The 22,252-nt window shown below is 33.3% G+C and overlaps 1 protein-coding gene across 3 annotated transcripts in view; it reads right to left on the reverse strand.

The window, feature by feature from the left end:
* Positions 1 to 13,790: 13,790 nt before the first annotated feature.
* The window catches only part of LOC125655866 (perlucin-like protein), a 50,203-nt gene continuing 41,741 nt past the window's right edge, over positions 13,791 to 22,252 (reverse strand). For all 3 annotated transcript variants that reach the window (XM_056145074.1, XM_056145072.1, XM_056145073.1), the window contains 3 exons: positions 17,016 to 17,095; positions 16,500 to 16,602; positions 13,791 to 14,198 (listed from right to left, as the gene is read on the reverse strand). In XM_056145074.1, the coding sequence (XP_056001049.1) occupies positions 13,972 to 14,198; positions 16,500 to 16,602; positions 17,016 to 17,095 (410 nt within the window). In that variant the 3' untranslated portion in view covers positions 13,791 to 13,971. The remainder of the gene's footprint in view (positions 14,199 to 16,499; positions 16,603 to 17,015; positions 17,096 to 22,252) is intronic.

Below are 22,252 nucleotides of genomic sequence, written 5' to 3' on the forward strand. Positions count from 1 at the left end.
CGAGATCTGTTCCACAATTAAAATCATTCGTTCCCAAACTGTCCAGTGTCCGATTACTGTTCCACTGCTGCAGGGTCTGTACTTAAGCAAATCTACATTTTCTCCGCATCCTTGCATATGCTCTAGATTTTTTCCTATAAATCTGATAAAATGAAGATCTTAGGAACAGATGAGAAGAAAGTCAATCATTAATATTCCAAAGGATATAAATAATGATAACTAACATCAATATGTTAATTAAAAGAATCTTGATCTTGTACTTCTTTGTACATTGCGAATTACATTTGAATATATGAAGTTGTTTATCATCATAAGTACGACTTTTCAACACTTGACTCTAGATTAAAGACATGTTTTTGACATAATAAAAAAGTCTTTCTTCAATAAAATGTATTGGGAAGAGTTATCCAAAAAATCCTTATCAAACGTCATTCTGATTCTTCGCTCGTGTACTCTGAAGTTTGTATTCAAAGTATGCTACAGTTCCTCATTGACAATATCCACATGTACGCAGTCCTTACCTGAGTGTATGTACAGGTTGGATATTATACATTTATTCCTTGCATATGAAGATTTATTCACCCAAGAAAACTCATATTCCCCGAGGGCAACGCCCGAGGGGAATATGATTTTTCTTGGGTGAATAAATCTTCATATCTCCTGAACATTCATACAATAAATTGTTTATTATACCGAAACAAAGGAAGACCACAAAATTCCATTTGAGATTGGAGTCCGCTCATCTATACATTGTACAAGTATGTTGCTGAGATAGCCCTAACGGTAACACCGCGCCTCAACGAATTAAAAGGTACAAACAGCGAAATATAGTGATATAACCGATTTTTGTTTTACCATTCTACTTGAATGCTGATTTACTTGCTCGTTTTTAAACCAGGCGGTTTAACTGTGTATCAGAGACCCGCATATTTTGTGCCTTACGAATTATGGAAGTAGAATGACTCGGACTTATTGTGACGTCACAATACATTTCGTCGTCTTTGACGTTAAATTTATGGAAAATGCACGAGGCTGTCCAAGCGGTAAATATTTATAGGTTATAGACTTTGTATGGGAAAATATGACGACCGAGTTTTTTGGCGCGTACAAAAAACGAGGTCGTCATATTTTCCCATACAAAGTTTATAACCCTTTTATTATATACTTTCAATTTCATTTAGAAACTAACAATAATTTATTTTTATCAATTTATTTGTTGGTTTAACTGAGTAAAGGATGAAAAATTTGAAAAATAATGGTGTAGTAATTTGCTTGTGTATTGATTGTGACGTAATGTTTGCGGGCCGGAATGTTTCCGGGCATATATCGTGTGATATATGCCCTCAAGCTTTTAAAGAAAAAAGAGGAGATGAAATTGAAAGTATATAATAAGATAAGGAGATATGATGTTTGAGAGGGAGATATGAAGTTTTGTTATCCCTGGCATGTGATCGTCTAGACCAATGAGATTACGCGTTGCATTGAATTCTCATACTGAGGTATAATAACATTGCATACATATACTGTCAATTCAATCATCACCAATATTGAAATCCCATTGGTACGCCCTTACAAATATAAAGGGCAAAGTACATGTACATGTACACTGTTTTTAAACGTTCTTCATTTTAAATGCTATTTCTAAATAACTCCTGCCAATTCCTAGTTTTAAATGCTGAACTGGGGGAGTGGTATTCATTTTGATTGCATGATATTTATCATGATATATACACAATGTACATTGATATTGACTATCATTTTACCTAAGGAAACTCGTTTGTTCCCAGATAATTCAGTGTCCGTTCACTGATGCTGGGTCTATGATTATGCAAATATACAATTTTCCACATCCTTGCGTATTCACTGTTTTTGGGTTTTTTTGTTTTTTTGGTTTTTTTTTTTTTTTTTTTTTTTTTTTTTTTTTTTTTTTTTGTTCTTCTAAATCTGATACAATGTAGGTCCTAGGGGCAGATGAGAAAAACGAGAATCACTAGGTATTTCAAGGGATAAAAAAAATTGATAAATAAATCAATATGTTAATTAGAGTAATCTTGATCTTGTACTTCTTCGTACATTGTGAATTACAGTTTAATTTGAATATGTGAAGTTGTGTATTATCATATGTACGTATGACTTCTCAACACTTTACTCTAAACTAAAGACAATGTTTTGACATGATCATTAACAATTGTTTCTTCAATAAAATATCTAGTTGGTATTCAAAATATGATACAGTTCTTCATTGGCAATATCCACATACATGTTGGCCTTTGTGATCAGGTATACCTGCAGGGTTTTTTTTAATTCTCGTGGGAAGAAATTGTTTTCTTGTATTAGCTTAATTACTTTTGTATACTAATGAGACATATTTGCTCATAAGCTTCTGTATTGGAAGAAAGAATCTGTAGAAATGCCATCAACTCGATATTTAGATAATTCGATAATGTTCTACATGTTTCTAACAATATTATTCAATTTTTCACACGTTTTTTTATTTCCACGCACAAAAATCATTCTGATCCGTCAGTGATATTTTCCGGGTTTGCATTGACAATCATAAATTTAGGTATCGGTGGAATTTGATATCATAAGAGACTTCATTTGATAAAATAAATCAGAAGGAATAACTCCAAACAATGTGGGGAAAAAATCATATTTCTAAAGATAGTAAAGTGCTTTTAGTAACTCAAAAATTTAAATTGCAAACATGTCAAATTTCAAACAAAGGTCCAAACGACATAGCCTTTTTGTTATTGTAATGATGTTAAGACCCAAGATCCGTTTCGTAAGGTTTTGCTCCATTTCTGACATCAGGTCTCTAAATTAAAATCTAAGAGACTCTACTATACCTTACTACAGCATTGAAATATTTCACATTACAATCAGATTTGATAGATGGTGCTACATGTGACGTATTTCTTTACACCCATACATGTATATTTGAGAAGAACACAGGTAAAGGTGACTATATTTGCTGATATGTATGAATAAACACTGAATATCTACATGTACAGATGTACGTATGTTAGCGTTTCTACAAAATTTAAAACTCGACCCCATGCACTATTTGCCGTAATCATAATTTACACATGTAGCGCCTTTTTCTCTACATGAAAACGGCTAAATAGAGAATTTCATATTTTATCGCAATTATAAAGAAAGTGTTCTTGCCTCATCGCAGAAGCTGTTAAAACAAATACACGTGCGATCCCTTGATGATTATGGACAGTGATGAATTTTATAAATCTCTCAATAATACTTAATTAAGACCAGGCCATATATATCATCATATATATCATCACATATATAATCGGGTGTAAACACCCCCTGTTTATCAGGCACACCTGTTGTGAACTATCTATTTTAATCAGGTAAACAGTCATCCGTAGTCAAAATCAGTACTTATATATAAAGAACGGCCTACAATTGGTATGAAAGACATCAAATAGCATTGAAACTAATGACAGTGTGTGTTGCAATAAAAGGAACCTTAAAACGTTGTTTCAATGTATTTAAACTTTGCAACTCTTTAGCTTGATCAATCAAAAATGTTGATGCCATATCTAACAATTGTAAAAACATCAATACTTTACTTTAGTACATTGTTATTTTCATAATTAACGTACATTAGTCATAATCATATTACCTATTGTATATGACATTTTGTAAAGAATCACTGAAAAAAAATAAAATGATTTCGGAATCGTTTTCATTTTTGTGCAATTCAGAAACATTTCTGAATTATTTCGATGAACAAAACACGCAGGATTCAGGTTCGATATTCAAGGCGAAAGGCAGCTAACACATAAAACAATCAACAGTAGAACCCCCTAAATTTTGCCTGATTTTCAAACACAATGAAGCAAAAGTTGTAACACATAATTGAAATTGCTTTTGAATTGGAAATATTCCAATATTTTGTTTACGTTAGAATGCATTGAAGACAGGTATACTTTTTGGGATGTAACAGAAACGCTAGCGTATGAGATAAACATACCGTAGATATACATATATCTCCCTTTTATGATCAGAGTGAAAACTGCATTACTTATTTGAGGCAGTGATATAATATTAATATCCGAAATCACCCATTGTGAATTCAAATATGATTTATGATATTTACATTATGACCACTGGGTCGAGGCCTCTGCTGGTGGACTGTTAGTCCCCGAAGGTTTCTACAGCCCAGTAGCTAAGTACTTCGTTACTAGCTTGAAAATACGGATGTATATTTAATTACTGTTATAAAATTTAGAAACTCATTTCAAAATTTAGGATTATCTCCCTCATGCATAACTCTTATCCTTGGACGAATTTGGCTCCACTTTTTTGGCACGCTGGTTTTGGCTATATTTAGCTCTAAAACTTCATAGTTATTTCGGATTTCAAACATTTCGGTTGAGCATCACTGATTAGACATTATTTGTCGAAATGCGCATCTGGTGCATCAAAATTGGCACCGTATAAGTTTTACATATGTTACATGGTGAAGAAATGATGTGCTGTTTTCAAATTTCGATTTAGTTTATACTTTATTTCATTTGAATATGTCAACACACACACACACACACACACACATACATATATATATATATATATATATATATATATATATATATATATATATAATGAATGATATACACAGAGCATTCCGAAACAAGTTGTAGCAACTTATATTAATCCGTTTCCTTGAATTAGCTTTGAATGGTAAATCTACATTTGCCTTTGTTGCATGACAAAGATGAAAATGAAAAAGTAAAGAAAAATGAAATAGAAAACTTTAACAAGTGAATTGATAAATAAACATTTGAAGAGAACACAAGTTCATTATCTACATATTCACAATATAAATATACATATGCACAACATACATGTATATAACGGTCAAAAAGAAATGAATATACAATAACTTCCAAACAAGAAATTTCACCACTTTACAAATAAAAACGAAACACGATAAAATTAAATTACAAATATTTTCGATGCGGTGATAAAATGATGTACATTTTATGATAGGATAAATTCTTAGTTAAGTCTCCATGTAAAAGGATATTAACAGTTACTGGTCTTATTGGATCAATACAATTTTTTTTCTTACATCTTTGAAGAGAGGACATTCAAGTAAAAAGTGTGTTGTTGTTTCTACTTTTCCACAGGCACAATATGGATTATCTATTATGTGTTTCTTGAATAGATGGGAATTAAGAGTACTACAGTTGAGTCGAAGTTGTGTGTATAGTATCTATTTGTTGTGTTTGCCTAATATAACATGTTTGAGGATTTTATAAATGTTTGTGTTAAACATGCGTTTTAAATTTGAAATTGAAGGATTGTCTTGTGCGCTTGATGGAAGATCGTTCCAAAGTTGTGTAGTGAACGGAAGAAATGATTGTGCATAGTGGTTTGTGTTGACTTTTGGTTGAATAATACAGTGCGATCGTGTTGTGGGGTATTGGTGTGTTTCATTTATTCTAAGGGGGATTAAAGACGATAAATAATTTGGGGTGCTCCCGTGTACCATAGTATGAAATTTGATTATTTTATTCTTTTTGAGCAAAGTATCTTACCCAACCTCATGATAAAAGTCATTTAGACTTACAAATTTTATCGCACCTGTGACTAACGAGCTGCCTCTTTGTTATTTTTTTTTCAAGATTATCAGATAAGCCCAGTGATTTGTTGTCCCAAACAACGTCAGAATATTCAATAACTGGCCTTAAAATTGAAAAGTATTTTTCTAGGTGACGCCTTCGCTAAGACTATATTAACATGAAACGGCCATTGACAGTTATTGGGAAAATGCAATCCTAAATGCTTATTGTGTGATAATTCAGTTATTTTTTGTCCATTTAAGTAAAGGTCGGGATGTGGAGTTCGATTCCGTTTGTTGCTGATTATCAAACTTTCAGTTTTCTGAGGATTGAATGTAACTAACTATTGTTTAGACCAATTATGTATTTTGTCAAGATCACTGTTTAGTGTCAAGCATGTGATTACCGGGTTGTCAACAATAATGTATAAGGTAGTATCATCCGCGAACAATTTAATAATAGACCCGAGGTCGAAAACAATATCATTTATATATACGAGGAACAACAGCGGACCCAGTATTGATCCCTGAGGAACACCAGCCACAATGTTACACCAGTATTATGCTGATGAGTTTATCTCAACTCTTTGTTTGCGACCGTGAAGACAATTTTCAAACCAATAGTATAATTTACCTTCTATCCCAACTTGGAGTAGTTTGAAAAGTAGACCCTTATGCCAAACTCTATCAAACGCATTTGGTAATGTCGCAAATCACGACGCGCACCTCTTTTCCCCAGTCTAATGCTCTGCCGATATCATTGGACATGTCTAATAATTGATTAATTTTTGAGTCACCAGAAACCAAACCTCATTGATTGATACAAAAAAAAAATTCTACTAAGTAACTATTTCCGGTGATGCATAATAATGAAATTGGTCTGTAGTTTGTAATATCGTTGCGTTTGCGCTTTTTGTGTACAGGTGACTCGTTTGTTCGTTTCTATTACTTAAGAACAAATGCATTTTGAAGGGATTTATTGAATAATTTGCATAAAGGAAGACTTAATACGGTAGCAGCTTCCTTTAGAAGACGCGGGTTTATTAGGTCTGGCCCAGTCGCCTTAGACGTGTCCAAAGAAAGGAGAACATCTTTAACTTCGTCTTCAGGCAATGCACTATCTGAATACATATGAATACAATAATTGTTATATGGAGGAATCGCTTCTGAGTAATCAAGTTTTGATTGGTTTGTAAAAAAAAAAAAAAAACTATTAAACGCCGTTGCTTTGTCAAAATTGTTTTCGTAAACATTACATTATGTACCATTATCTTATAAGGGAGGTAAATCATAACTGGCTTGAATGTTTGATATCTTATTCACCATATTCCACCACTTTTTCGAATCATTACACTCAGATATATTGTTTGATACCTTTTTGTAATAGTCGTCGCGAGCTTTACGCACGGTGCAATTACAATTATTTCTAATTTTCTTAAATTCTGACCATTTACCAAGATCATCAGTTCTTTTTGCAATAGTATATAATCGTTTTGGTCTACGAATGAGTGTTTAACCTGGGGGGGGGGGGGGTGTCTGATTGTCTAATTGTCACCATTTTATTAGGAATATTGATTTTTGCATGTTTAATAATGGTTTCGCTAAATCTTTATACATTAGAGTCGATGTTAGGATCGGTAATGATTCATCCCAATCACCTAAATTTAGGTTTAATTAATATAAATCGTAATTTCCTTGGCCGAATAACCATATTTCACGTTTAAAAGAATGACAGAGTTGATATTACTGGCAGATCAGTGCATAAACAGGACAAAGATAACGAATATTTTAATCAAATAAAACAATCAAAACATGAACATTTTCCAGAATACTATCATCACTAACTATAATGACATCTAGAAGTGTAGAAACGTCTTCCGTGAAATGTGTTGGTTCGTTCGATTAATTGGGTCATATTGTACATGTTTATTATACTGATTAATTATTATTGGTCAGTAAATTTGCGTTAAAATCGCCCGTGATTACGATTTTGCTAATTCTGGTGTTAAAAGCCAAATCTATAGATTATTCAATATCATTTAGATTTCAAAACGCTTTCTGGGGAACAATCAGCTTCCTGAGGAACAGTCTTGGATTTTCTGTACAAATTTCCAATATGCACTTTCTGATAGTCTTATTAGTTTTTCCATATAAGTTCAAATGAGAATTTAGAAAAGTTTGAATTTCCTTAAAGCTCCTGAATTAATGCTCTCACATTAAAAACATTGCAATAATGAACACAAAGCCGTCATCTAGACAGTGAATGTTGGCTCGTCGGAGGACATTCACTACGACATATACATTATAATGAATTATTATATCAATCTTCTTTTCACAAACTACAGATATTTAAGAGATGTGTTCCTTGTGAAGTTCATATAAAATTATATATCTGTTTATCTGTTACGTTTCAGTCATTTCACAGAGAAGAGTTATTATCTTTGTGTTCAGAATTCCATTTACTTTGTAATTTATCTGTGTAAATATGCTAATTGTCTTTTTATACAATGTACGTCCCTGCACACACTCTCTCGTGTTGACCTAAATCTGATATATATCTTCGTGAAAAGTAAAAAGGAGATGAATCGCTCGGTATTTCAGAAGATATAAACTTTATACTACTAACATCAAAACATTAATCAAAAGAAATTTGATGTTATAATGCTTTTCACTTTGCAAAGGATGCTAAAATTAGAATAAATGAAACAAGATATTATCGTATTTTGACACAAAGGCACTTTTAAACACTTATTCATAAAATACTATCTGACAAACTGACAACTCAACTGTATGACAAAGGGGATGATTTCAGTTTCTCCATCGTCAACTTCCCATATTTATGTAGCAATATTCCATCATCGCCTGCTTATAGTGCTGATATATCTAAACTGATTCGATACGCAAGAGCTTCTTCTGCATATGATAGTTTTTAAATCGAGGCAGGATACTGACAAACAAATTGATGATACAGGGGTTTCAACAGTCTCGATTGAAGTCAGCATTTCGCAAATTATATGGTCGTTATAACGATCTAGTTCGGCAACACAACCTACCACTGGGTCAAATGCTGTCTGACGTGTTTCATACCGATTATTAAGCCGTTCTTGGCACACTGATATTGACTACGGATGACTCCGTTTACCTGATCAGGATATCGGGTTCACGGCGGATGTGACCGGTCAACAGGGGATGCTTACTCCTCCTAGGCACCTGATCCCACCTCTGGCGTTTCCAGGGCTCCGTATTTGCCCAACTATCTGTTTTGTATTGCTTATAGGAATTTTGAGATTAAACACTGTTCGTCATCTTCACCTTTTATTTATTAAGTGATTCATTTACCAAAAATAAACCTTTGATTTCATAAAACATTTATGCACAGAATGGTTGAAAGATATTAGTTGGAGTTATTCCGTTCAAGATGTTGATACAATTTATCAATGTGGTTGCCTCTCTCTCTCTCTCTCTCTCTCTCTCTCTCTCTCTCTCTCTCTCTCTCCTGCATCGGTCAATATGACCGGTAGAGCGTAAAACAGGACTAAGCAGAAAGAATGTATCTAAATCTTTGAAACTACGGATTGATGCATCAGATTTTTTTCAGATTTTCTCTATTTTTTTCACTAGGTAAAAATTAGTTAAGTAAATAGAAGCATTAAATTAAAACAAAAATTGATTTTTAGTGAAAGATGTATAGTGTATTCGTTTAAATACGACGCAATGTTTTCTCGCAAGACCATATTCTCCCACGATATGATTTTTTATATCCCCTATACATTCAGTAGTTTCTATATTCTTGAAAATCATACATTCTCTGTTTTCAATATATATAGTGGGTTTTTTTCATTGCCATTGCATTGCTATAAGAAAATAAAAGTTTCTTCCACATGTGCGTTTTCTTACGATCTTATTCTAAATGTTTAAATGGAGCGGCTTTGTAGCTATATCTATGTCTAGGAATAGGGAAGAGCAAATTCACCTTGTAAAAGTAGAGAGAAATTCCTTTTCGATGATATGTTGTTTATATTAATTCTTGATAGTTTTATTCTACGACCAACTGAAATTGAGAGTTGCTCTGTGGTTTGCTTTATAATTGGTGTCAAAATATCGTCGCTAAAACCGATCGACGCGCATCGCACAATAAAGTAGTACATGTAAAATATATGTGTGTTGGTCTCTATTGGTAAAAATGCTTTTTGATGCACAAAAACAATAAACACAAATGATTCAAATGATCAGCCTGGTATTCTCTGCTTTTTGAAAACATAAAAACCTGTATCATATAAATTGGCCAAAATGTAAATTCATAGAACATGTGTTAGGAATGTTACATGTAGACCGGTAGATTGAATTAAAGGGGGAAAACAGCCTCAATAAATACTTCTAATTAATATGAACAATATAGAGTATTTTTTTGGAATAGTAATTATTTCTTCTCCCGGTATACACATCAATACTTTTTATTTCGTGATCCGGATCGCCGCAGCAGGGTTTTCCTGAATGTGTGCAAGGGTAACACGTGTTTCCGCTTCAATGAAGACAACACAGTGAACACTTTGTCAGACGAAGAAGAAGCCTTAGATCTCCTGTTATAGAGTACGTTTGATGGTGGCCTAAACGATCCTGCATTCAGTATAAATGAACATGTAATTTGGCCGACTAGAAAAAGCCATTTGCGGTTTGCCATGCTTGTTAATAAAAATGCACGATTTGATGCAATGTATTGTCGTTTCATAAACGAAAATATCTTTATTTCATGATATCTAAACCGAATGCATAATACCTAATTGTTTATTAAGAGCTGAACATATCTGACATCAATTAATTTGTCCTGGTCCGGCATTCATCAGTCTGATTACCCCCTTTTTCTCCTTACGAGTGTAAAGAGAAAAAGGGTGGTGGCGGTTTCAGTGTAAAGGGTTAGGTGATTTTAATCAGACTGGGCATTTATGAATTGAGTATCCAAAAGCTCTGACTATACATTTATATTTGCGGAAAAGCAAACTGTGATTTTCATTAAGAAATGCTTTTTGTGTCAGATTTTTGGGCATTACATATCCGCTTTGAAGTTACAGTCGATAGCGAGATATTGGTCAACGCATGTCCCTTTTGGAACAACCCAGTGTTAAGAAATATTTTTAGAAATATGTTTTAAGAGATTGAAAATAAGAAAAAAACTTATAGCTATGATGCAAGTACATTCAAATTTAGTGATTGAAAGTAATTACTGGGACACTCGTATACACTGAACATGGAGAGAGAAAAGGGCATTATTTTTTATAACATTTGATTTGGTGTTGTCTCTTCACAATCAAATAGATTTGAATTATTTTAAATTAACATAAGGATATTTGTTTAAATGTCGCAATATTTATTCTACATAGTGGAACATAATGACAAAACATCATTTTATTAAAAAATCATGGAGATGTTAATAAAGTGCGAATTTTGCACTTGGTGACACTTGACTTTAATTCTCGTTATAATCTTTATCATATTTTGACAAAAGCCTTTTATAATATCAAAATTTATCTAAAGATTATGTTTTTAGCATAGTGACTAGAGAAATTTATTTGTCAATGAAATTGATCAATTTTGCTTGTTATTTTTTGTAGTAATTCAAAAGCAACATCAGCTCATGCATTTTATAATTTTTTATTTTTGACTGTAATCATAGTAAGAGGGGTCGTTATATGTGTATAGAGACCATGAAGCGTACTACTACACAACTTGCGGGGAACGGTACGAAACAGTTCTTGCATGGAGCGGTTACTTTGCCGTTGAGATATATGCTCAATGAAATATCCAAATATGGCACACACATGAAAGACTTTGTGGTGTCTTTTATTTCGAGTTTACTGGAATACTAGCATATCGAATCGGCATATGAATGACAATGAGTATTGTTAATGGAGCACAATCTATGTCCATGGCAATTCTTTCATCCTGTTGGAAGACCTGATCACCAAACACCACGTAAATATTATCTTTTTGACATCAGTTTCCGAGTACTTCTATGTAAAATCAAAGTGGAGTTTAACAAAATAATATTTGGATGGCTGAGCACAAGATACATGTATGCATATTTTTGTCTTTTCATTTTTATTGAATAAACAGTTTTCTATGATATCAAAAGGTATTGTCTTTAATTCATCGTGGAAATTGGTCGTGTAAAATGATAAAAACAAAATCTTACTTTGTAATGCTGTTGATTTGGGAAATGTCAGGATTTCAAATTTACAAGACGTTAGTTGCAATTTTTAAGATCCCACACTTGCTTTACACCACTTCCTGCATATGCTGTAGAACAATATGTCTGAAATTTCTCCTTCACAACAGTTTATATTTTCATGAAGAGTAAACAAAGGGGCTTAGTAGTATATTTACTGGATCCTGCTATGCATCAGTGTTTGTAAGAGACTTTGTATAGTTTTGGAATCCAACATAAATACGGTAATTCCGACGGACTTTTCAGTGTTTTCTACATGCACTGAGGCTGAAAGTTCCAATAGCTTGTCTTCAACATCGACAGTTCCCACTGTTTTAATATGTACAGAAATGAAAAACGGAGTCATCGATAAAAATAACACATACAATAGCTAATGGGTCATTCTTGATATTCGTCACTTCGTGGAATATATTCAACATCTATTTCTTCACCAACAAATATTTCTGACTGAAAAATAAATCGTTAATCTCTTCCTACGAAGAACAGTTCCAATATTTGTTAATTTTTCTAGATGTATACATCACGACGCTTGAACTGATGCTAGCTTTTATTTCTAAATACCAGTGCAATGAAGACTAGAATCAACTATCAAGGGTGATTGGTATAAAATAAAAGGTAATGAAAACTATAAAGTAATCTGTACATGCATAATCCTACAGCATGGAAAATGTACTCTTGCTCAGTAAAAATAAGATTTCATTCCCAATGCATAAAGGTCACATTTTTCCCCAACTCTAGTGATGTGTCAATATTAGTATACTGTATGCGTATTTTTTAACTATGATGCGTACTTGAATTATACTCTCATAATATATATATTGTATTCTCAAGTATTTTATACGAAGACCTCCCTGTACAGAGCAACAGAGCAGTACAAATTTGGAGATCAAAAGGATAAAATAATTAAACAATGTCATTCTAGCATCATTCCTTACATGGAAATAGAATATAGAATGTCAATACCAAACTACATGAACGGTGAGATATGTGTAATGTATGCACCTAATGGCTCGTCATTGAACTTAGTTATATTCTCTGCTTTGATCAGTAAAACTGTATTCTGCACAGTTCTTTAATTCTGAAAAATAAAACATGAAACTCTCTCCTCACGTATGGATCAAACAGTCCTATGTTCATTGGGATGATCGTTATACGTGTCATATTATGAAAGAACATGTAATCGATAATAAAAGGTGAAGATATCGAACAGTGATCCATCTCATAACTCTCTAAAGGAAGGCAGAATTAGAAGTTGGGCTTATACAGACCCCTGGATATACCAGAGGTAGGATCAGGTGTCTTGGAGGAGTAAGCATTACATGTAGTTGTCGACCGGTAACAACCGCCGTGTGAGTCCTAAATCTTGATCAGGTAAACGGATTAATTCGTATTTAAAATCAAATGTAAACAACGCTCTTACAATTGGTAAGAAACACGTCAGACAGCATTTGACCGAAGAACAGGTTGTATTGGCAAACTACATTGTTTGAACGATCACAGGATTTGCGAAATGTTACCTTTAAAAGAGATTGTTAAACTCCCTGTAATATCAAATTGTTTGCCTCAATCTAAAACGTGATCATACTCAGAACGAATAAACTAAGAGACATTAACACCATATGCAGACGATAATGCAATACTGCTATAAAATTATGGGAAATAAATGATGGTGAAGCTGAAGTCAGCCCGTTTGTCATAAACTTGAGTTGTTAGTTTGCCATAAACATCTATGTTCAATAAAATATCTAAGTACGACGTAGACATGGAAGTCTCCATGGTGATTATTTTCAATAGATTAAACGTCGTCGGTATATCGAAATCGCTAAGTGAGGGCCACGGATAAAGATTTTTCTTCTTGTGTAGAAGATTTTAGATAAATTCTGCCTCATCAGAATATAAAAACTGGTCAGCTAACAAAGGAACACAATTCGTATACATAAACCTACATTATAAATCTGCAAAACAAATAACACAAAGTTTATGGAATCTGATTTATTAGCTGTTAGAGTTTTAGTGAAAAGAAAATCATAAAGTGTCATGAATATTTCTGTTAAACGTCCATAATGTCCAACTTTGTTTGAGTAAAAGAAAGCACACCATTTCGACAACCACATCTGATTAGATGTTTCAGACCACAAAATTGATTTTTTCTGTATTTTTAGTAGTTTGCTTCAGTTTCACAAAGGAATTCTATTTCAATGTGACATTGATAATCATTCCACTTCCACTCAAAGCCTTTTGACAATTCTAAACAATGTTCACCAGTTGTATACCAATTATCAGGTTGATTATCTCTCCAGTTAATAAATGACATTGTGGTGTTGGTGGACCACCATATCCACTCCCCTTCTTTTCTGGCATCCGTTCCTCCTGCCCAAACACCAACTGAAATGGGTACATGACAGAAAATATAACAAAATACATGAAATGGGAAAAGGGATTATTTCTGTAAAATATTCGTCAATTGGAACTTACTTTATGAGATTAAAAGTAGGGAACAGATATTACAGATTTGTTATATTGTTGATATTATGATTTGTAAAGGGAAACTTCCAATTCTCAATAATATGATAAAAGTCATTGCTGGTAAATATTGTACCATGTACTAGACACACGAATGCTTGTGGATCAGTTCATTGCACGAACTGCATATCTTTTAATTCGCTCCCAAGTTAATATATTGAATAGCCAGCCACAAGAATAAATATGTAGTTTGTTGTAGAAGTACAATCGTAGTTTTTGGTTAGGTGTAACGTAGATTTATATCTGTAGTTTGTTGTAGAAGTACAATCGTAGTTTTTGTTTAGGTGTAACGTAGATTTAAATCTGTAGTTTGTTGTAGAAGTATAATCGTAGTTTTTGTTTAGGTGTAACGTAGATTTAATACATCTTTTGTTATCCTTATCTATATCCTATGCAAATACGTTTGTTGAGTCCCTATATGTCCGCCCAATTTTGGACCAAACTATGCTTATATGTCCGCCTGCACTAAATGTCCGCCCAATTTGTTGTCCAAACTTTCACTATATGTCCGCCTGCACAATATGTCCGCCTACATTTGTAAAGAATAGTCACTATATGTCCGCCGATATTTTTCTTCATAAAACAATCGTCCAAACGAGTGAAATCTTTACCAATTTGTATTTTAAATGTTTTTTCTGTGTGTATATATATATATATAGGCAATACTGCAAAAATATAATAATAATTTTAAGATGAATAACGGAAGTTTGGAGGTCAAATATCAAAGTAAACTAACAGAAACTGTCTTTGGTGGCTTCGGTAATAATTGATAATCAGGTTCCCCTTGAGGTGTCACGGACAGCTGTTAGGTATGGTGTGTAGACTACACAGTGCAGGTATACCGGAAACGTGTCAAGAGATGAACTACTTAAGGATGCCGCTCCGTACTCTTCTGTCATCTCACCACCCACCCACCCCACCCCACCCCACCCCCCGTTATGTAATTTAATCATAAATCTTAAGTAAAATACCACTTTTTAGCAAACAAGCCTTCCTAATTTACAGATCTGGTGTACCGAATTTATTTTGAAACTGTGTCGTATGTGTTTATTGTAATATTGGCGTGTAAAAGTGCGTGACGTATAGACCCAATGCGATGGGTGTTTAACTAATTAATAATACCTAATAAGATATGTTTTAACTGAATTATTAAACACATTTTAATACGTACACGTTCATAGAATTGTTAAATTCCATATCAGCAAACCATTAAGAAAGCATATTTGATCATTTTGGTGAAGTTCCATATGAAAGTTAAATTTTTATGCAAGAAAAAGAAAAGGCTGCTATTTTTTGTGGTATATCTATGTTACACAGTGTCTCATTCTTTAACGATACCTGCTGTTTCCTTCATTGACATATATGTCCATACATACTCGTATGAAGTTATAACTATGAGGTTTATTAATGTTCAGTTCTAAAAATACGAAAGGTACTAGCTGACTTGAAGATTGTCACTTTTCCCCAAATCTCTACTCTTGGGAATCTCCATTCATCTCCAATTTCTCCTGATTTTGTATTGCTTTCGGACTATTCAAAATTCGTAACATTATGATTCTTATTCCGCAGTCGCCCCCCCCCCCCCACCTAAAATTTTCAGATTTAAGGTAAATCGTGGTATTTTGTTTACACAAATGTACTAAACGATAAAACAAGCAAGAATTTCTTCCACTCCCGGAGAAATGAATGACAAAATCTTTTTGATTTCTTGAATTATTTCATTGGGAGAACTTAATTTTTTCCAAAAAACCCTTAAAATTTGTGTCATTTTACTAATTTCACCTTATTAAGAATGATAGAAAATAGAAAAATGACTTAAATAGGAGACATAGTTTAAGCCCTGTAAAATCTGTAAAATCCAGGAGCCCCAATTAAGGCGGCCCCAAACCCCCTGCCTCATAAAGTGGCGCTCCCCGTAACCGCAATTCCTGGATCCGCCCTTGCATTTTCTCTTCAACATCCCCTCTTTTGAAAAATTTCTAGATCCGCGCCTGTCATCGCATTCATGTTTGTTTGATATGGGAGAGAAATCCGAATACTAGTTTTCATGTTGTGTTTATAGTAAATTTCCCAAAAGCTTTACTGCTCCTCCAAGATACACTAAACACTAAAAATAGCTATAATCATGAATATGATCTGTATAGAACATCAATGAATTTTTACCCGAAATCGTGGAAGCATTGTGTAGCATAGTGTTCACAATAAAGGCATTTTCTTCCGCCGTTGTTATCTCTGCTAACACCGCCCCATAGGAAGAGCACCGAACCTGAAGCAAACATTCAGATAATTTTTCAGAGTCCCATTTTACCTCTCATTCTTTTCTTGCACAGATTTAGAATTCTTACGTGTTTTTATGGAAGTGTGTTCAGATTTTAACAGGGATGTTTTTCTTTACTCTCCTAAACCTTTATAACTTTATATCTTTATTGTTGATTTCACATCATTTCTCTACATGATTAATATTTCAATCCCATGTGGTGCTGTATCTATTTCTGTTCAATTTGGATTGAGTAACAATGAAAAGGTGAAGATAATGAACAAATGATCAATCTTACCATTCCTATAAAGAATACAAATTAAAGAGTAAGGCAAATACGGACCCCTGTGCATACCAGAGGTGAGATATCTTGTTTTGTATCAGCTAACAACAAGGTATACTAATTGTCTTATATGACTTACTTGAGCATCGCTCCAGGATTCTTTCGACAAGAATAGTTTGTAGCAGGAGTTATTGTACAACACCCAGTTCTTTGGACAACCTGCAATATAGATTTTTACAGCATCAGGTGTATATACCTAGCTTAGCATGGTGACTCCTTTAATTTATTTATATTTACATTTCAATATGTTGGAGTAAAATTTTCACAATGTCATAAATGCTGTAAAGGACAATAATCAATCAGCTTTATCTAAAGATAGTAACGTAGAAAAACAAACTTCCGGCTATCCCGTAACTATTCACAAACACGGACAGTTTTATAGGCACATATATCAACTTATGATGTAAATACTATCGTGAAGAAATGAAATATATATTGTATTATGATTTTCATATTCTTGTTTCATCTATCAATGAAACACCGTTTACTCATTAGTTCAAGTTTAATACAATGTTTGCGTTTTTTCTCTAATAAAAGCTTTTTTTAATTTGTTTTTCTTTTCTTACATAGAAATATTTGGATCATAAAGAAAATTGTTTCCACACTACATGGAGATTTTTGCTGAAACTTTACAGTATTTCTATGAAGATTTCTTTGTACATGTAATATTTCAATTTTATTTATACATATGTGATTACTGTCAGGTCGTTCATTCTTCCTGAAGAAAGCCAAGAAGTAATACCCGGTTTCGAGATATTGATTAGTTGATTGCGCTCAAACAATGTTATGCTTATGTACATTATGAATATCAATGAACAGAAAATCGGTCACTTATGCAACAAGATAGTTAAAAAAAACAATCGAAAAATATTTGACAGCTCGTAGCTGTGAGTCTCAATAAATTCATGTCAGTATAATTTGTTGATAAACTTTTGGTTTCTGAATAAATCTTCTTCATGCATGCATTGCATGTATTGCAACGGATTTTGCAAGTAGTTAAAACTTATAAGTTCTAATTTTATGTTTTATTACATCCTTTTCTTTCAATCTTTTTTTCAACCTTTTAAGCTATCTTCTTTTTATATTATTTTATCTTATGTTTTCCTGTATTCTATTCTTTATTTTGTCTATGTTCTATAATTACCTCATTTTCTTTTTTATTTCATTTTACCATCTTCTGCTAGTATTCTTATTTTTCTACGTTCTATTATATCTTTTTTTCATAGTAGCAGTATAGTATAATGTATGGGGGGGGGGTAAACAATAGACCTATTGTTCTCGAGAACAATAGAAGGGGTCATATTACAACCTTGACCTACTTAAGGACAATAGATGGATGACGTCATAGGCTAAAAATAGCTGGGAAAACCCATGTCTATTGTTCTTGAGAACAATAGAAAGGGAGTGGGATCGAAGATCAAAGGGATAGTATAGGGGGGGGTAAACAATAGACCTATTGTTCTCAAATAACAAAGGATCCGAGTCTGGAAATTCCGAGTGAATAAGGGTATACGAGCGGGATCGAAGATCAAAGGGATTGTATAGGGGGGGGGGGGTAAACAATAAAGCTATTGTTCTCAAATAACAAAGGATCCGAGTCTGGAAATTCCGAGTGAATAAGGGATACGGAAAAACCTGACACGGTCTTTTGTAAAATTCCGGTAACGTTAAACCAAAATCATGCGAATAGTGTATTGGTAGAATTTCATTATGAATTTTAATCAGAATACGTAGTTCCGTAACAAAGGATGCGAGTCTGGACTTTTCGAGTCAATAAGGATAGACGGAAAAACCTGACACGGTCATTGTAAAATTCAATGAGGTGTTGTTAAATTATGCGAGTGGCGTATATGCAATGGTGAACATATGGTAAAACGATGAACGGAGTTGCGATAAAGTGCATGCCATTGTTCACGGGATGACAAAAGCTTTCAATCCTGTAAAACGAATGCGTATAGTGACACCGAGAAAATAATTTTATTTCTCGTTAGTTAGATCATCGATGGAGCGGATCGTATCAGATAATCCAAGTGACTCCGAGTGAAGAAACTTGACACTTATTGTACTTTAATGCATCGATGGATATACCTGTATCTAACAGAGAGTATTCTAATTCCGATGAACATAAGAAATAAAAAAAACAAGTACATTTTTTCATTAATTTTGTATTCAGGTTAAGATATAAAATAAGTCCCATGTCTATTACACTCATGATCTGGATCTGAAAAGAAAAAGTTTTTATTTTCAAAATAATATTACTATGGAGTGACAAGTTTTTTTTTATTTGCATCTAATCAATGAAGAGATTCCATAATAATTAATTTTACTATTACTTTACAATAATCAACATTCAAATTTGATACGAAATACACGAAAGAAAAAAAAATCAAAAATTACATCGTGTTTTAATTTGACACGTAAAAAACTCTAGCCACATGGGATTTTCGACATTGAAATCGTATTCATGTAACGAAGCATCTACCTTGAGTGTTTCTTTTCAATCAAAGTAAAACCACATAGATATGGGTCACGAGCTGATACATCTGTCGTTTACGGTATGTCAAAAGTTTTCAATTCTGATATTTGATACGAATTAAACACAAATGCGAGTAGTGTTCCCGAGAGAGGCATCTTGAGGTGACATTTTAAATGAACTTCACGTGGCAATCAATTCACCTTGTGTATTTGACAGAGAGATTATCCAGTCAATAAAAGAAAACAAAACAAGTATTCATTATTATCTATGTCTGTGAATTTTAATGATTGATTTAAAAACTAACAAAATGAAAATCTGTAAACTCGATCTGAAAAAAATAAATAAATAAAACAATTTTAATTATGACATTACCACCTAAGTAATAAAACTGATTTATATTCCGATCTAATAAACGAAGAGGTTGTATACAAGTAATAAGATTTGAAATTTGGTAAAAAAAAAATACATGAGACAAATATTAAAGAAGTTAATGAGCAGTTTAAAGTCTACATTTTGTATCTATATTGGTAATATAATACTTATTTCCTGGCCTTTCTCCCACCGCTTCATGTCTTATAGGGCTGTTTCAACTCAGTGTCCTGTTTAAATGATAAAGAATATTGAATAAGGCTTAATGACACATGATTATGTTACATATGGCGGTACACATAACATAATAGAGAGTGAGATTAACATTGATTTCTTAAAGGTATTCTGTTATAATCTGAAATTAATATTTACCTCGATACCTCCAGACTCTTCGTCCGGCGGAGTCCTCTGACGATCTGCCCTCCGGACTGGGGTGCAACACTCCCCACCCATACATTCCAACTTTCAAAAAATACCCATGGGAGATTTTGCGTGCGACGACCTTTTTTCAAAGCTCAAAATACACGACATTTCACCATGAAAATAGATATTTGTCTTTTCAAATAAAATAGCAATCTAAGCATTGTATATGTATCATATATTAACACAACATCAAGTGTGTTTGACCATTAACTTTAACAAAATTATTTTAAAGAAGAAAAAAACAGAAAGATATAAATGAATATTTTATTAAAATCATCTATTCAGCAAAAAATCCTCTCCAACAACAAGTCACATACATATTATCATATAATACTTAAAGTTGCATCCTTTTACACCATATAAACATTGGCTGGTCTATATATTAAAATTTGAATTAAAGCACATGCATTTAGGTATGACTACAAGGCGATCTTGCTTGTCTGTAAACATGGGCTTGCAGAGTATGGTGGAACAATCTGCATTGCAACCAGAAAAGGAGTGATCTGCCCTGCTATGAAGTTTGCGAACAAAACCTTTGCACCCATGACATCTGAAATAATTACCAGGGGAAAAAACAATCAAGATATACAAAACATGCTTCGCACTGTCCATTAAGCACCCCGACACAGGCAGACCAGTAAATTACACCACCCCAAAACCATGCGACACAGGTAAACAGCCATGGCTGACTATTGTTCCGATTTCTGATTGGCCAGTTCAGAAATGACGCGGGATTTCAAATTCCGGTTGGAAATGGGGGGTTGTTGTCGTAAAATGGGGGATATGTTTAGAAAATCGGGATTTCGGGGTGTGCTTGCCATCCCGATCGGGATATCGGGATTTCCCTTTTCAACTGCTTCAAATCGAGAGAATCCCGCACAAATCAGGAAAGTTGGCATGCATGCCCACCCAAACGATGAATGAGGTACCCCAACACCCATACCATATGCATCAGTTGCTAAAGAAATAGAAAGTAATAATGAATGAACAGTTTTAAATTTCATCAAAAAAGTATTCTTAATATGAAGGACACGCAATACTGTAACCCCCCCCCCTCCCTAGTCAATTATGAATGAATGTCAGATACTTAATATTAAAAATATACCTTATATTATTCATCATTGATATGTTCTCTATTTTTATCCTTCATTATCAATGAGATTCCCTTTTTCATTACAAGTGTATAGAACACACATTTACTCACATGAACATGAAATACAGCAACATGCAACAGCATCTCATGCATATACAGCTTTTATAAAGAAAATAAAATACAGATTATGAAGACAAATAAATAAAATAAATTGTAAGTAAATAAAAACCATGCGATATGATTGATAAGAACTGAGTTGAATGGAAACATACAAATTTCTCTCACGTCAGGAGCCAAATAATGAAGCTCTTCATTTTATTATTATTATCATATCAATTACGTTGAATATCACATATATTTTAGAAAAGAATTAATATAATTAAAGTTGTTACAAACAATAGATGAAGAAAAAATGTTATGCATAAATCTCCGCTACGGAATTATTCATCTGAAACTTATCCAAGCTGATGTCATCTAACATTTCTCTAACTTTTTTTCTATTTTCCAAGACTTTCTTTTTATAAAAACATATGCATGTTAAAATAAATAGAGGAATAGCCAACAAGCCTAAGAATTAAAAACTGAACTGTGTACTTTTATCACTGTTTATGTGGGAAATGGTGGTCCTGTCACTTTCGTTGACCGGGGTGGCTCGGATCGACGAGGATGGGTTTTCGCTGGTGATGATGTTGGTCACGATTGGTATATCAGTGATATTGTTGTTGGTTAGCGATGTAGCGTTAATGATGTTACTAAATTTTTTGGTATGTTTTTATGAAAATCAATGACTTTATCAATCGAAAATTGTAACTGGGTGAATATCATCAACGGAGCAGATACTTTAGAATTGGCAACAGAAAATTTCAGATCCGAAAATCTTTCTTCTGTTCGTGAATGTATACCTAAACAAGCCATAACAGTTTGTTCGCGAGAAAATCCATGGCATGACTCGATG

Source organism: Ostrea edulis, chromosome 7 (assembly GCF_947568905.1).
Source record: "Ostrea edulis chromosome 7, xbOstEdul1.1, whole genome shotgun sequence".
NCBI classification, from domain to species: domain Eukaryota; kingdom Metazoa; phylum Mollusca; class Bivalvia; order Ostreida; family Ostreidae; genus Ostrea; species Ostrea edulis.